This window comes from Nicotiana sylvestris, chromosome 2 (assembly GCF_000393655.2).
Source record: "Nicotiana sylvestris chromosome 2, ASM39365v2, whole genome shotgun sequence".
NCBI classification, from domain to species: domain Eukaryota; kingdom Viridiplantae; phylum Streptophyta; class Magnoliopsida; order Solanales; family Solanaceae; genus Nicotiana; species Nicotiana sylvestris.
Window position 1 is genome coordinate 11,409,852 of NC_091058.1, and position 15,342 is coordinate 11,425,193.

A 15,342-nucleotide genomic window follows, 5' to 3' on the forward strand; every position below is an offset into this window, starting at 1 on the left:
CGTAGTTGTAGATGCATAATGTTGTAGTGTATACCACACAGGTTTGTTGTAAAGTTTATTAATTCTTACGTATGTTAGTGTCACCATATATATAATATACTAAGTTAAAATTGATTTTCCATTGCATATATATTAATTTTTTTAAAAAAAATATGTTTGTCATACTACTGAAAAACTTAGATCCGCCGAATAACTTATGTAATAGCACATAGATGGTATAAAGACGTTTTGACTATAACATCATACATGGAAAAATTATGATACTGGTCAATGTACTTCTAAGTATATTTTTATCCCTGAATTCAACTTTCATCTTCTGAAACTAAAGAATATCCTTTTAAATTTGTGTGAAAATAATTTTAGGTATGTTTATATTTTGCAATTATAATAAATAAAGGGTGAAATACATAAACGGCCCTTTTAAGTTGTCCCCAACGATCAAACAAACACCTTAACTAACCCCTTTATTATTTAGACACTTCAAATAGGCTACTAAGTGTGTCAAGTAAAAACATGTTGTTTATGTGGCATATGCGCGTATTATGTAAGTTCTAATGATGTCCTTTCATTTTGAATTCACGTATTATGCTAATATTTTTCGGCTTTAGACGATTTAAATGTTTAAACCATTACGTGTCATTATTAATGTGCAACGCACGTTCATATATACTAGTAATATAAAAAACACTATCAATGCATGTAAATTGAATCCTTTTAGTATCAAGGATTTATAGTTTGAAACAATTAAGTTAAAGAAGTATTTTCTAAGAAATATTAACTTTTACCTCTTGTATATTACTTGGTAAATTACCTAAACTCTTGGTTTATAAAATATTAGGTTGTTGTTTTATCTCCTGATGTTTCTTTCCCTAACTGTCAATTGACGTAGTCAGAATGCCCTCCCTTGTTTGTGCTTAAAAATAAATGTTTGCATCGACTAAGCTGAGCAACTTTAATTTCATCGATTACTTTGTTACTTGCTATTGTTTTCTTCTTATGTAATCACTTGGACTTGCTATTATATTGTTTTCTTCTTAATTATGTAATCACTTAAAGCGTGTTCGGTACGACTACTGTCTAAGTTATTTTTCACCGCAAGTATTCTTCTATGCTTGGTTGGAACGAGTCATATGAAATTAAAAGTTAAGATATCCGTATAAAATGACTTCCGCTCATAAGTGACTTTGCCCTGTCGATATATCGTACGCCCATAAGTGAGTTTTTTCTTTTGATATGTGGTCCGACCCTTTCCTGGACCTCGCGCATAGTGGGAGCTTAGCTTTGTATATATATTCACTTATTTTTGTAGCTATCTTTTAGGTGATTTGGTTTTTTTAGGGGGGGGGGGGGGGGAGATTTCTGAGTGTTTTCACATGATATCTCAGTGAAATAGACAGCACTGCTCTTCATGTTATGGCCTCACATGCTATGTTATGGACAGCAGTGACAACTAGTACAAGCAGTAGTAATAGTAACGCTTTAAGGAACATGTGCATATATCAGAATGCCTCCAAATTTTGGAGAAAAAACAAAAATGAAAAAAAGGAGAGGAAGCTTGGTATTTCCTTTCCTTTTTATCGTCTTAGAACTATCAAGAAAAAGGGAAGCTAGAAACTCCTAGCAACAGACAAATTCCAACCATTGTCTTTCTCAAACTAATAGTAATATTAATAATTTTGTGATAGGGTTCGTCGTAATGGTGATCAAACTTTATTTTTAAAAAAAAATCTTCGACAAAGAGTATTCAGGGTATGTTATTTACCTCTAAAATTTAACATTTTATCTGCATATAAAGTATAGTTTTTCGATGATACTGTAGCTTACATCAAATGAAAATGAATCTCTGCATATGCCACTACAAATTACCTGATAAAGTAATGTTAGTTTGTAATGATACAGTCACCGTTTGACTTGCATGCATATTTTCTTACTAGAATTAAGTAAAAGATGTTTATCTATAATGAATAAAGTGAGATAGTTGGAAAAAAAACAAACAGTTAACCCTACCGTACCGACGAACACCCCTAACAACTAATACAAGCTGTAGTAATAGTAACGCTTTAAGGAACATGTGCAGATATCAGAATGCCTCCAAATTTTGGAGAAAAAACAAAAATGAAAAAAAGGAGAGGAAGCTTGGTATTTCCTTTCCTTTCTATCGTCTTAGAACTATCAAGAAAAAGGGAAGCTAGAAACTCCTAGTAACAGACAAATTCCAACCATTGTCTTTCTCAAAATAATAGTAGTATTAATAATTTTTTGATGGGGTACATCAAATGGAAATGAATTTCTGCGTATGCCACTACCATTGCCTGATTTCGAAAGTAATTTTTATTTCTTCTCCGTTTGACTTGCATGCATATTTCTATGCTAGAATTAAGTAAAAGATGTTTATCTATAATGAATAGAGTGAGACGGTCAACATTTATACTTAGCGAGATTAGATTTTTCCTTCCGTGGGTCTTTTTTATTTATTTAAAAGAAGCTGCAGATAGTAGTGTTTCTGCAAAAAGAAAAAGGTATAACTTGGTAAAAGAAATCCTTGGCACCACGCCAGTGGCGGAGCTAGTGTTTTCACCGAGGGGTATCAAAATATAAAAAACCAATATATCGAAAAGTTAAGGAGAGTCAATGCATAGTAAATATATATTTATCTAGTAATACAGTGTAATTTTCAGGTAAAGGGGTGTCGACACCCCTTGGTTGAATGTGGCTCTGCCACTGCACCAGGCCATTGTCTTCTTTTACTTTTTGGCAGTTCTAAATTTTCAACCGAATTCATAGCTCGTTAGTTACTCTGTTCGCAATTAAGTACTTATACATATTTAATAGATTTTCTAGTATAAATATAATGTCTAAGCAAAAATTTATTAGTTTCGTCCGAACCTATAGATAACACCCTTCCTCCGCACCTGCTTTTATGTGTATTGTACGTAATGGGCCTGCTTTTATGTGTATTGTACGTAATGGGCTTCCTCAGGAATAGGGTAGTTATGGAAGAGCAATAGCAATAACAGACTGCACATAATTGGACCTGCTGTTTTTGTATGTTCTTTTTTCTTCTTGGACAAAGGAACCAAGTTCTTTCTTGAGAAACGAAAGTTTGTTTGATAAATTGCAATACTATCACCTCAAAAAGGGAATTTTAGGGGTTAGGCTTTAATTAGACGATTTGTTATGAAAATAATTATTCATTGTAGTTAGTGATTGTTCGGGTGAGTAATCTAAGGTGAATTAACCTTTGATGTTCTCTCCGCCCATACCGAATTAACCAGTGCTCAAGGGTCTTCAAACTTGAAATAAGCAAAAAAAAAAACCTAATAAAGGGTGTTTAATATATGTCATGTACCTCTAAAACTGAATATTTTACTTATTTACGGAGTGTTATTTTCCGACAAAGGGTGGTCAATTGACCAACCTAACTTAAGTGCGGCTTCGCCCCCTGGCGAACACCCAACCGGGCAGCCAATTCTGCCCCCCGGCGAACACTCAACAGTGTAATTAGTGCGGTTTTTTGGTTCGTTTGAACACCCCTAACCACAACTATCAGAATTTGCTCATTTCCAGCTAAACATTCAAATCTGGCATTTGGCTGGTCTATCGTTTGTACTCACTGGGCTTTGGTGTAAATGATTGCACGTTTTATGTTTTCTCATTTTTCTCTTCTTCTCTCTTGACAGTTCAATTTGAATATCCTGATTGTATGGGGTAAAATTGGTTATTGTGACGGATGGTCGAATGGTAACATAATATATGGAACCGAAGATAGATAAAAGACAAGTTGAGAAACAAGCAGTACCGAATGTGGTGTATGACCGGTGCCGAATGAATTCCGAAGGGAACGTAGTCAGCGGTAGAAAGTCAAAGAGTTGCCATCGAACAACATTCAATGAGAAAATATTTGCTGGCGCTAAATGAGCAGCCGTTACAAAGAATATTGGCATTCAAGGCCTGTCGTTACACACTCGTCAATGGTCCTTATATTATCATTTAAAGAGGAACTTGATCCTAGAATCTTATTTCCCTAGGTAGAACTATAAAAAGAGGGTTAACAACCATTGTAGGGATAGGAAACACTTTGTACGCAAGAGTATACTGTTTGGCTCTCATACTTCACTATTTAGATTTCAATTTAATAGCTTCACCATTACTTTATCTCTATTTGCACTTTCGGAAAGACTGAGTTCGGAGCCAGGCTTGTTATTTTCTTCAATTTCAATCAATTAAATCTCAATTTCAATATAACCTTATCTCTTTATTATTTTTGGATCAAATCAATTCGCTTGTCTATAAAGCACGTAACACTGATGAATCAAATCAAATCATTTTTGTCGGTAAACACTGATCACTCAAGAGCTTTTTTTTTTTAATTATGCCTTCTTTTGCAGTATAAGAGGAGAATATATTCGAAGTAGCTCGTTAATCTACGTTATTACTTGTAGGTTTTTCAGTTTTCAGAAGATTAGAAAAAAAAAATGTTAAGTCCTTTTGTTAGAAAAATGTTACTTCATCGATTGCGAATGGTTTTTTATGGACTACAGCAACCATTTCCTTAAGATTTTGCATTGAATGCTCAAATTCTTTCACACCCTTTTTTTCGCGTGGGATTTATATTATCACAAACTGGACATTTTCTCTCAAAAACAATGAGGAAAAGGAAATTAAAAGTAACGTGGTAATTGGACCTCTTGAAGCCAAAACAGAACAGACATATGACAGAAATGAAATTTTTTTCATGGGAACAATGATTGGACCAATACCAACTGTTACGTGGTGCCTTCCTGAGATTTCTTGGAAGAGCGCCGTAAGGCAAAGCAACCAACTTCTGTGTGATTACTTTCCGCCAACCAAAAGCACCCTCCGCACACTAGACTAGACTATCAGTGAGGTGCGGGAAAGCCAATATCAATATCACAATTTGCAACGAGAGAACAGAAAAGAGAATTGAATGAAAGCTTGCTTGTATTAACTGAGAACTATGATTACAAGAAAGCCAACGTGGTACCCGGGGAGGAGACACCAATGCAGAGATTTGATTGGAATAAAAAAAAAAGCTTGAAATTTCACGTAGAGTAGGGGTTTAGAATATTGTATTTATAATAGTTAAGGTCCTTTTCTTAAGCTCATTCTACCATGTTGTGAAGTTAAATTGAACATGGATTTTGATTGCAGGCTCATTAACCTGTCTTGATCCAGTCAATAAATTTACCAAACATCTTGTCAGAACTTCCTCCTCCTTTGACACTAGACTTAACCTTTGCTCGAAGATCTAAAGCCCTTTCTTTAAATACCTCATCACCAAATAACTGATCCATCTTATTCTTGATTTCTTCTTTTCCAATAATTCCAAACTCATTTTTCTTAAACCCCAATCCTACTTTCCAAACATCACAAATGTAACTCTGGTTAAACAACTGGTCAGCAAAATAAGGCCAGCACAAGAAAGGGACTCCATTGCTTACACTCTCAACAGTCGAATTCCAACCACAATGACTTAAAAAACAAGCAATAGAAGGATGAGCTAACACTTCTTGTTGAGGTGCCCATTTTACTATATGGCCTCTATTGCCTATTCTGTCCTTGAACCCTTTAGGGTAAGCATTATCAGCAGCCTCGTCAGTCAGTAGATTTTCTCGAACCACCCACAAGAATCGTCGTTTTGACAACTCTAACCCTAGTGCCAGCTCCTGGAACTGAGCTGAATCCAAGATTGTGAAGCTACCAAATGCAACGTAAATAACAGAGTTATTTGGTTGCTGATCGAGCCATTTTAGGCAGCTCGAGTCTTCGGGCCAGAAATGGCCAGCTGAAAATCCGAGTCGATTGCTTGCCAAAAGTGGTCCTATTGGTGATACTTGAGGGAACATGGCAAAAGCTCCAGGCTCAAGTTCCTTTGCTGAGTTACAGATTATCCAATCTGCTGATTTTACTCTTTCATTGTTGTCTTTTACGAGCTCGATTACCATTTTCCTCATGGTTGGATCAGGGAAACAAGCCCACGCGAAATCTGATGGGTTCATGATTGGCATGTTTGGTGATAGCTTAATCCCCTGTTTCTTCAAGATAGCTCCTGGAAATTAAAGCAGATTTTGTTAGAAAGCTAAAAAGATCATACAATATTATACTATGTTAAAGACATAATTATAATAAGTAGTAATTAAAGTATGCTTTTTCTATCCGTTGGAACATTTAGATGGGATAATCACACAATTACTCTACAAGAGTCTGTTAATATATAAGTAAGCACGAGGTACTCCCTCCATTTCAATTTAGATGATACACTTTCTTTATTAGTCCGTTCTAAAAAGAATGACACATTTTTATAGTTGGAAATAATTCAACTTTAAACTTTTCATATTAACCATTTTACCCTTAATGAGAAGTTTTTATAACGACACAAATGTCATGACCCCACAAAACTTTTTCCCCTTAAGCAATGGCGAAGCCAGAAATTTTTCCAAGGGTGTTCAAACTTGACAAAGTCCCTAGGGAGGTGCTTTGGAGATGTCTTGAGGCAAAGGGTGTGCCGGTAGCTTACATCAGAACGATCAAGGACATGTATGATGGAGCTAAGACTAAGGTTAGGACTGTGGGAGGCTATTCAGAGCATTTCCCGGTTGTTATGGGATTACACCAAGGTTCTGCGCTTAGCCCGTTCTTATTTGCATTGGTGATGGATGCATTGACAAGCCATATTCAAGGGGATGCGTCATGGTGTATGTTATTCGCTGATGATATAGTCCTAATTGATGAGATGCGAGACGGTGTTAACGAGAGGTTGGAGGCAGGCCCTCGAATCTAAGGGTTTCAAGTTGATCAGGACTAAGACAGAGTACCTGGAGTGTCAGTTCAGCGCTGAGTCAAGGGAAGTAGGCATGGATGTGAGGCTTGGATCACAGGTCATCCCTAAGATAGGTAGTTTAAGTACCTTGGGTCGGTTATTCAGGGGGATGGAGAGATAGACGAGGACGTCACTTACCGTAAAGGGGCAGGCTGGATGAAATGGAGGCTAGCATCTGGAGTCTGTGTAACAAAAAAGTGACACTGATACTCAAATGTAAGTTTTATAGAGTTGTGGTTAGACCGACCATGTTGTATAAAGCAGAGTGTTGGCCGGTCAAGAACTCTCATATCCAAAAGATGAAGGTAGCAGAGATGAGGATGTTGAGGTGGATGTGCGGGCACACTAGGACGGATAATATTAGGAATAAGGATATTCGGGAGAAGGTGGGTGTGGCCCATGTGGATGACAAGATGCGGGAAGCGAGACTCAGATGGTTCGGGCATGAGCGGGGGAGAAGCTTTAATGCTCCGGTAAAGAGGTGTGAGCAGTTGTCTTTGGTGGGTACGAGAAGAGGTAGATGACGACCTAAAAAGTATTGAGGTGAGGTGATCAGGCAGGACATGGCACGACTGCAGATTTCCGAGGACATAACCCTTGATAGGAATGTCTGAAGATCAAGCATTAAGGTTGTAGGCTAGGGGGTAGTCGAGCTTTTTCTACTTCATATCGGGGGTGTGGCGGGTCTGATAGGGTTGATCTTAGATGGTTAGGGGTTAATGTTGAGTTCACACTATCCTTTCTGTTTATCATAGCTCTAGGCCTTAATACTGGGTATTGTTATTGCATGTCATCGACTTTATGATTTTTATGCTTCTATTACTATTTCTATGGTTTTTGCTGATGTTACTAATGAATTGTCTCTTCTTGTTTTACTTTCGTCTTCCTGAGCTGAGGGTCTATCGAAAACAGTCTCTCTGCCCTATCGGGGTAGGGGTAAGGTCTGCGTACACACTATACTCCCCAGACTCCATTTTATGGGATTTTATTGGGTCGTTGTTGTTGTTGTTGTTGTTGTTGTTGTTCAAACTTTAAAGAAAAGAAAAAAATTCTAACAAAGGGTGTTCAATATATGTTACATACCTCTAAAACCTATATATTTTACATATATACACAATATAATTTGTCGACAAATTGACCACTCTTAACCCAACATAGCTTCGCCCTGCCCTTAAGCTTTTATGACCGCAAATTTCAAAAGTCTCCCTCTTTTCTCTTAAACTTCGTGCGGGTCAAGCTACCTCATCTAAATTGAATGGAGGGGGTAATAAATTATAGGTCGACTAAAAGTGTGTAAGTATCAGACCATGTGTCCACATCTAATTAACCAGCCATTCAAAATCTTAAATCACGCCGAGTGAAGCAAGCTGTTTCCGAATTTACAAATTTATTTAAACTATCAAGGAAATGAATTTTGGGCCTAACTAAACTCCATAATCTAGCGTGCTAACATTGGGAATGTAGGGCTCTTCACACACCTCCCCTCCCCCCCCCCTCCCCTCCCCATACTGGAGTCTTGCCCTGATACTAATGTTAAGGGAATGGACTTTGAGTCTAGCTCAACTCCGCTCACACAATTACCCAAGCCCTATTAAAGAGACCACCCATCATATAAGTGAGTCTTCATATAAATGTACTTGATTAATATTATTATCATCATCCCACTGATCTCCTACCAACTCTTGATTACTTATTTTAAGCGAAAATATGGGTTCTAAATAGGCCCTTTGAATAAGCGAGGTTTTTGCTTATAGAAAGATCTCATCATACTTTAGCAAGAATCCCACTGATCTCCTACCCCAAAGCCTTGCTCGCCAGATAAAAAAGGTGAGCACCTAGCGCGAAAGGTTGTTCCTTAGGAAACTCCCACATAGACATGCTTATTCAATAGATAGAACAATATATAGCAGGTTACCCGCTGAGGCTGGAAATCTTTTAGTTTCTACGTAATTAATTAAAGGTCCAGTTATATGAGCAAATTCGACCAAGTAAAGAAGAGCTCACCATCGCTATCTATGATTCCATCATCAATGAGTTTAGAGACACTAAATAACGAAGCTAGCATAGCTGCAGCTGCTGGCCAAAATGCAACTCTTCTAATGTTTAACTTTTCTGCTACTCCCAATGCCCATCCCATATTCTCATCAACTATAACACATGAAACTCCATTTTCATCACACTCATTAATCATATTTATAACTTCCTCAAGTTTCCCAGGCATCACTTCAGCTATTGCTTCTGTCAACTTTTTGAGGTCTGTTCTATCTTCCTCAGGTCCTAATCCATCTGGAATTGAAACTAAGCTTATCTTCTTCTGAACGTCGTCGTTCTCTGATAATGCCTTAATGACTCTTTTGTGATTAAATTCAGAGTTAACAAAGGTGATTTTGCAACCCTCTTTGACTAACCATAATGAAAGTTCCATTAAAGGAAGAACATGGCCTTGTGCTGGATAAGGTATAGCCACAATATGTGGAATAGGGACCATTTTTTCTTTCTTTGCTCTTTTCTTGCTAGTGATTAATATAATTAGCTTGTAAGGGGTTTTTATAGTGGCGTAGCCACCCAATTCCAAAGGTGGTTAAGCGCACGCCCTTCGCCAAAAAATTATACTGCATATACAATAAGTTATATATTACTATTTTATATGGTTATATATTATATTTTGAACATCTTTAATTAACACATTCAAGTGAGGCAGTTCAGGATGTTCAAAGTGATGTGTTGTTCACATATTCAAAGTTCTATTAATTTTATTTGCCAAAACTAAATGGAGACCACCATGTGCGGTCTATCTAATTCTTTTTCGATCTAAAAATTTTCCTAATAAAACAATGCTTAATACTTAAAATTTGTAAATAAATAACTAATCTTAAATGTAATATTTTAACTAAAAATTATTTCTTAGATAAATCTTATAATTTGGAAGTCAAGCTCTACAAAAAATTCTTAAATAAAAGTTCTATATAGAGTACAAATCCTCTCGACTCTCTTTTTTCTCTTGTTTTAAGCTTGCTTTTATTAGTAAATTTTCGAATGTTGTCTTTCTGTTATTTTAATTTCGATTTATAAAATTATAGTTCTATTAAAAATATTTTATTGTTTAGCTAAATATTGCATAGTTTGATTTAAAAATTTTGGGACATCATTCATCGACAAAAAGAATTATAGACTTATTCAAAGTTTGAGTACTCTTGACGGAATTCCTGGTTATGCCACTGTATATAATGGAGCTCAGGTTCAGGAAGTAGGTTTTTTAATAGAGTTTAACTTCTCTACATACCCTAATATGCAATAGTTTTTGTAAAAAAAAAAAAAATAACGGTATCAGGTCACTTAACAACTACGCATAGTTCTCCAATAAAAATTGGGTTTAGTAACCTAAAAATAATTAAAGAAAATTACCTAGTACAACAGGTTAAAAACATTGATAATATACAAATCTTTACGCTATCGATGTATATAAATTGAATCTTTTTAGTATCAAGGATATAGTTGGTAACAATTAAGTTAAAGATTGTCCTTTCAGTATTTCCTAAGAAATATTAACGTTTACCTCTTGTATATTACTTGGTAAATTACTTAATTACCTAAACTCTTGGTTTATAAAATATTAGGTTTTTGTTTTATCTCCTGATGTTTCTTTCCCTAAATGTCAATTGGCGTAATCAGATTGCCCGCCCTTGTTTGTGCTTAGAATAAATGTTTGCATCGACTAAGCTGAGCAACTTCAATTTCATCGATTACTTTGTTACTTGCTATTGTTTTCTTCTTATGTAATCACTTGGACTTGCTATTATATTGTTTTCTTCTTAATTATGTAATCACTTAGAGCGTGTTCGATACGACTATTTTCTTCTTATGTAATAACTTGGACTTGCTATTATAGTGTTTTCTTTTTAATTATGTAATCACTTAGAGCGTGTTCGATACGACTATTATCTAAGTTATTTTTCACCGCAAGTATTCTTTTATGATTGGTTGGAACGAGTCATATGAAATTAAAAGTTAAGATATTTGTATAAAAAATGACTTCCGTTCATAAGCGACTTTGCCATGTTGATATGTTGTCCGCCAATAAATGAGTTTCTCCTTTTGATATGTGGTCAAATACAAGAAACAATTTTTTTATAAAACATCTTATTGGTGAGTATTCCTTCTTGTGACCCTGGTGACTCGGGTTTGATCCACAGCAACGGACATTTATTTTCTCAGACCCTACGATGTGGAATAATACTGGATATATTGTTGTTATGTTTTATTGAAAAATGACTTACATTGTACCAAACACATCCTCGTATCCTGTTGTTATGCGTTGCAACTTGCAGGTTGGGGTACGTCTCGTTGGTGTAATCGGGCACTAACTAAAAGTTCAGTTTCTACTGTCTTAATAAATTTTGTTGCATTAGTCGCTCTGTCCAATTTGATAGATACCAAAAGGTAGCATACCAAAAATAGAATCTTTAAACAAACGTTGGACCTAGTCAGATTATCCTTTTGTAGGATTAAATTTGAAACACTAATGACGTAAAGTTCATCTAAGTATACACTAATACGGAATTGATTATCAAATTTCAAAAGATATGTATGGTAGTTTGGGATATCAAAGGAATAAAAACCATCTTGCCATTATAGATGGACTACTAAAATAAACTTTACTTTGTTTTATGTAGCTTTTGAGTTTGATTAAAATAATAACTTGAGCTATATGTCAAAGGGGATGTAGCTCAAATGGTAGAGCGCTCGCTTTGCATGCGAGAGGCACGGGGTTTGATCCCCCGCATCTCCAATTTTGGATCTTGCTGATTTTTGTACGTGACAACTGACAAGTTGCCTACTGAAAGGTAATATACACTATCATTCATCCCTACTACTTGACTGTTCCATGTAATCAAAGAAACCCTGAAAGTTCTCATCTGAATAATCAGACTATATTATAACCAATCCTATCCTCATCTGAGAAAATCGAGAACCATGTGTTTTCCAGGAATAAATTTTAAAAGACTTTCCCACACAAACATGTCCTGTATGTATAGGCTCCAGGATGCGACATACAAGCAATAAAAAATTGGATATGGTCACAATTAAGGGTGTAACCAAACCAAGTAAGTTGGTTTTCCAAATATTGGAACCAAACCAAACTAATTAAGTCGGTTTTTTATCGATTCGGTTTTTGTCGGTTTTCCGGTTTTTTTGGTTATGTATCGTTTTTTCTTAAATATGAGTCATACGCTACCAAATGCATATTTCGGCGACTACATTTTCTACGTAACACTATCAAATCAATTGTTCATTGAGAAATCTATCATTTACCAAGATATATTGACGATAATTGAATCAAATAGTGATGAATAATTTAAGTACTTATTAAAAATTGATTATTTTTAACATAAAATAAATCCTTGTACTTAGCAAAAGAAAATTATCAATCAAACTAGAATGTAAAGGCAAAGAATTAGATTATTATAATAGCAAAGAACTAGGCTAAATATATAAATGACTAATATGTACCATAAAATTTTAGAAACATTATATATATATATATATATATAAAATTTAAGAGAGACTTTCAGAAACCACTATGTTTTAGTGGTTATTAGCTAGTTGTAGCTACCATTTACTATATTACTTCCTATAACTATGTTATCAGATTTTCTAGAGTGTATTCGATGTATTTAAGCTACTGTATTCATGAATACATTAGCATTTCTAGGCGTGAAACAGGGGATTACAGCTAGACAGATTTTTGTATTCGACTGTATTCATGGCATGAAACATGGGATTACAGCTGGACAAATTATTGTATTCGACTGTATTCAGGACATGAAACATGGGATTACACTGTTTTTAAATGGAAAGTGAATAAATTAACATAATACACTCCTAATATAACTCAACAAACTCAATTATAATACATAAATTTTGTATTTCCATTTATAAAAAAGATTTTCAACCGAAAAACACTCCAAAAACATAGCAATCTTCAGAGAAATTATATAATACATCTGAATACATGATCACGCCCAACTCTAGTCCTAAAAAGGATAAGTAGTCATTGCAAATATAATCTGGTCTAAAAGTCCGGAGTCGAATCTCACAGAGAACTAAGGCATAGCTATTTAATATCACTAAGAAGATAAGTTTGAATAATTCTCTAAATTATAAAGATTGAGATTTATATTTCTAACTAATTAACTAGCAAATACTAGAAAGCGGTAAAATTATCAACTAACGAGACAAAGGGTTGGAGACTAAATTAAGGAGGCCTAGAGTTATGATTTCCCCAATTTTCGATATCCTTCCCGCTATGTTCCCTACATTTTTGCCTATGTATTCTCTACTGATCGTGAGCACTTTAGATGTTGTAATTCTCTCTCGAGCAACTACAACAATTTACTAGACATATTCTCTCGAACTACGCTAGTTGGCTTTATCTAACCGCTCACTATAACCACGTCAAAGCCCCGTTATCTCTAGTCCCACTTTTAAACCTGCCGTATTGATCTCTCATATATTTTAGGAGTGACGTTGTTCAATAACCACCTAAATATATATTCTTTTTCAAGCAACACATACTAAATAGGCACAGTCAATCGATGGTCATTCAACCAACTGAAATAAGCACGTAGTTGGAACAAGTAGATAAATCCAAAGGTTAAATTATATTAAAACATAACAAGAATTCATCCTCCAGAAGTTCCATCAAAACTCTAGATAATAAATTAGTTATTCATAAAAGTATGTGAAAACACAATACTCCAATTCATAACCAACAATAAAAATAGGAAGAAGAAGGGGGAAAACTCGTAATTGAATCTTCCTCCTTACTCCTAGCGTGTTCTTGCCTCCAAGGGTGTTCTTTAACCCTAAAGTAGTGTCTCCTCCTCTCAATTTTGTGTTTTAAGATGTAGTTATATCACTTAGGGTTAATGAGAGGCAAAATTTTTCAATCCAACTTCGGATGGGAGAAGCTGGAATCCGCGTCTGCCTTCGCGTCTAGAAGCGGATTTTGACGCGGATCCAGCTTTTGAATTTCTTCCATTTCGCGAAGTGCTCCGTGCCTTTGCTTCGCTTCGCTATTTTGTGCCTTAACTTTTCTCCTTTTTTGCATCCGACTTCGTGCCACGCATGAGAATAGACGAGCTCTCACTCCTTTAATTTCTTCTTTTTGTGTCGAATTGTTATCTTTTAATCATTTATCATCCATACTCGTTCCTACACATAAGAAACACATAATGAGTATATTTCACTTCAAAAACTATGTAATCTTCCGCAACTCATACAAGAACTAATATGCAAATATACATAAAAAAAATACAATTTTCATCATTTATCAATACATAAATTATATTAATTAAAAAAATATATGAATACATTCATGGAATATAGCGAGACAGTGAATACAATGAAATACATAGAATACAGCGGGATATATTGAAAAAAAAAAAAGATAATGAATACAATGAAATACATTGAATACAGCGAGATACATTGAAATACAATGGGAAAAAAGGCAATGAATACAATGAAATACAGCAAGAGACATTGAAATATATTAACAGAATATTCAAGTTGCTCAGCCCCCAGCTCCATCGTCTTTGTTCAAGAACAACCCTAATGTCGTCTCGTTGAAGCAGCGACAACGCACGTCGTCACCTTTGCCCCGGTTGCCGACGATTAGAGAGAAACTCAAAATATTAAATATTAAAATCATCGAAATTTGCTGCCCTGTGTATACTGGAGACAGGTAAAGTTTGGTATAATATATTATTGGTAGTATTATTGAAGCACGCCTCGATATTGTGATCTGAATGTCATGTTCTCAAGCAGGTATTAGTTGACTTCCAGGAGAACCCCAAAGCTGCATAGGAACATATGAAGAACCCCCTTCTGATGAACAAGATCCAGAAGTTGGTTAGTGCAGGAATTATTCTAGACTCTCGTTCGGGCCATCATCACCACGCCTAATAGATGGATCAGCGGAGGAGAAGACATCGGGAAGTATAGAGAGAGAGAGAGAATAGATATGGGGTCGGGGATAGGAGAAATTTGAGGGGATATGATAGAGAAAAATAATACAAAGCTTATTTTATGGCTCAAGGGTAGGAGGTGACCATAAATAGATATTTGGCTACAAAAAATCAAAAGGATGCTATAGAATATATTTTTTTAAAAGAGTATTTATTTAAAATAAATAAGGTATCAACCTTTGCTATAGGAGGTAACTAATCCTAAATTTAAATAGTTACTTTTATAGCCGGTTTGGTTCGATTTTTTTCGGTTATATTTTGATTAAAATCAAATCAAATTTGATCGATTTTTAAAATTCAAACCAAAACCAAACCAAATCTAAAAAGTATCAGTTTTTATGATCGATTTGGTTCGATTTTTCGGATTTTTATGAACACTCCTAGTCACAATCAGTGTCTAGTTGGAAATGTACTAGGGCGGTTGTGAAAATTTCAAGCACAGCACTTATACTTTCAATAGGTTAAACAAAC

At 35.2% G+C, this 15,342-nt stretch overlaps 1 protein-coding gene and 1 non-coding gene across 2 annotated transcripts; one reads left to right on the forward strand and one right to left on the reverse strand.

Annotated features, from left to right (window-relative positions):
- Positions 1-4,944: 4,944 nt before the first annotated feature.
- LOC104237794 (UDP-glycosyltransferase 83A1-like) lies at positions 4,945-9,345 on the reverse strand. The gene is made up of 2 exons (XM_070167699.1): positions 8,846-9,345; positions 4,945-6,070 (listed from the first exon to the last, which is right to left on the reverse strand). Exons 1-2 carry the CDS (start codon positions 9,327-9,329, stop codon positions 5,178-5,180), a joined length of 1,377 nt encoding a protein of 458 aa, XP_070023800.1. The 5' UTR covers positions 9,330-9,345; the 3' UTR covers positions 4,945-5,177.
- A 2,212-nt stretch (positions 9,346-11,557) lies between these two features.
- Positions 11,558-11,630, forward strand: TRNAA-UGC (transfer RNA alanine (anticodon UGC)). The gene has a single exon. It is a non-coding gene; the product is annotated as a tRNA-Ala (tRNA).
- The last annotated feature ends 3,712 nt before the right edge of the window (positions 11,631-15,342 follow it).

Bases quoted from the DNA above. Each gene is read 5' to 3' on its own strand.
- LOC104237794 (XM_070167699.1), bottom strand. From the start codon at position 9,329: ATGGTCCCTATTCCACATATTGTGGCTATACCTTATCCAGCACAAGGC. The intron at 6,071-8,845 runs GTGAGCTCTTCT...TTTAATTTCCAG, and splicing joins TGGAATCATAGATAGCGATG to GAGCTATCTTGAAGAAACAG.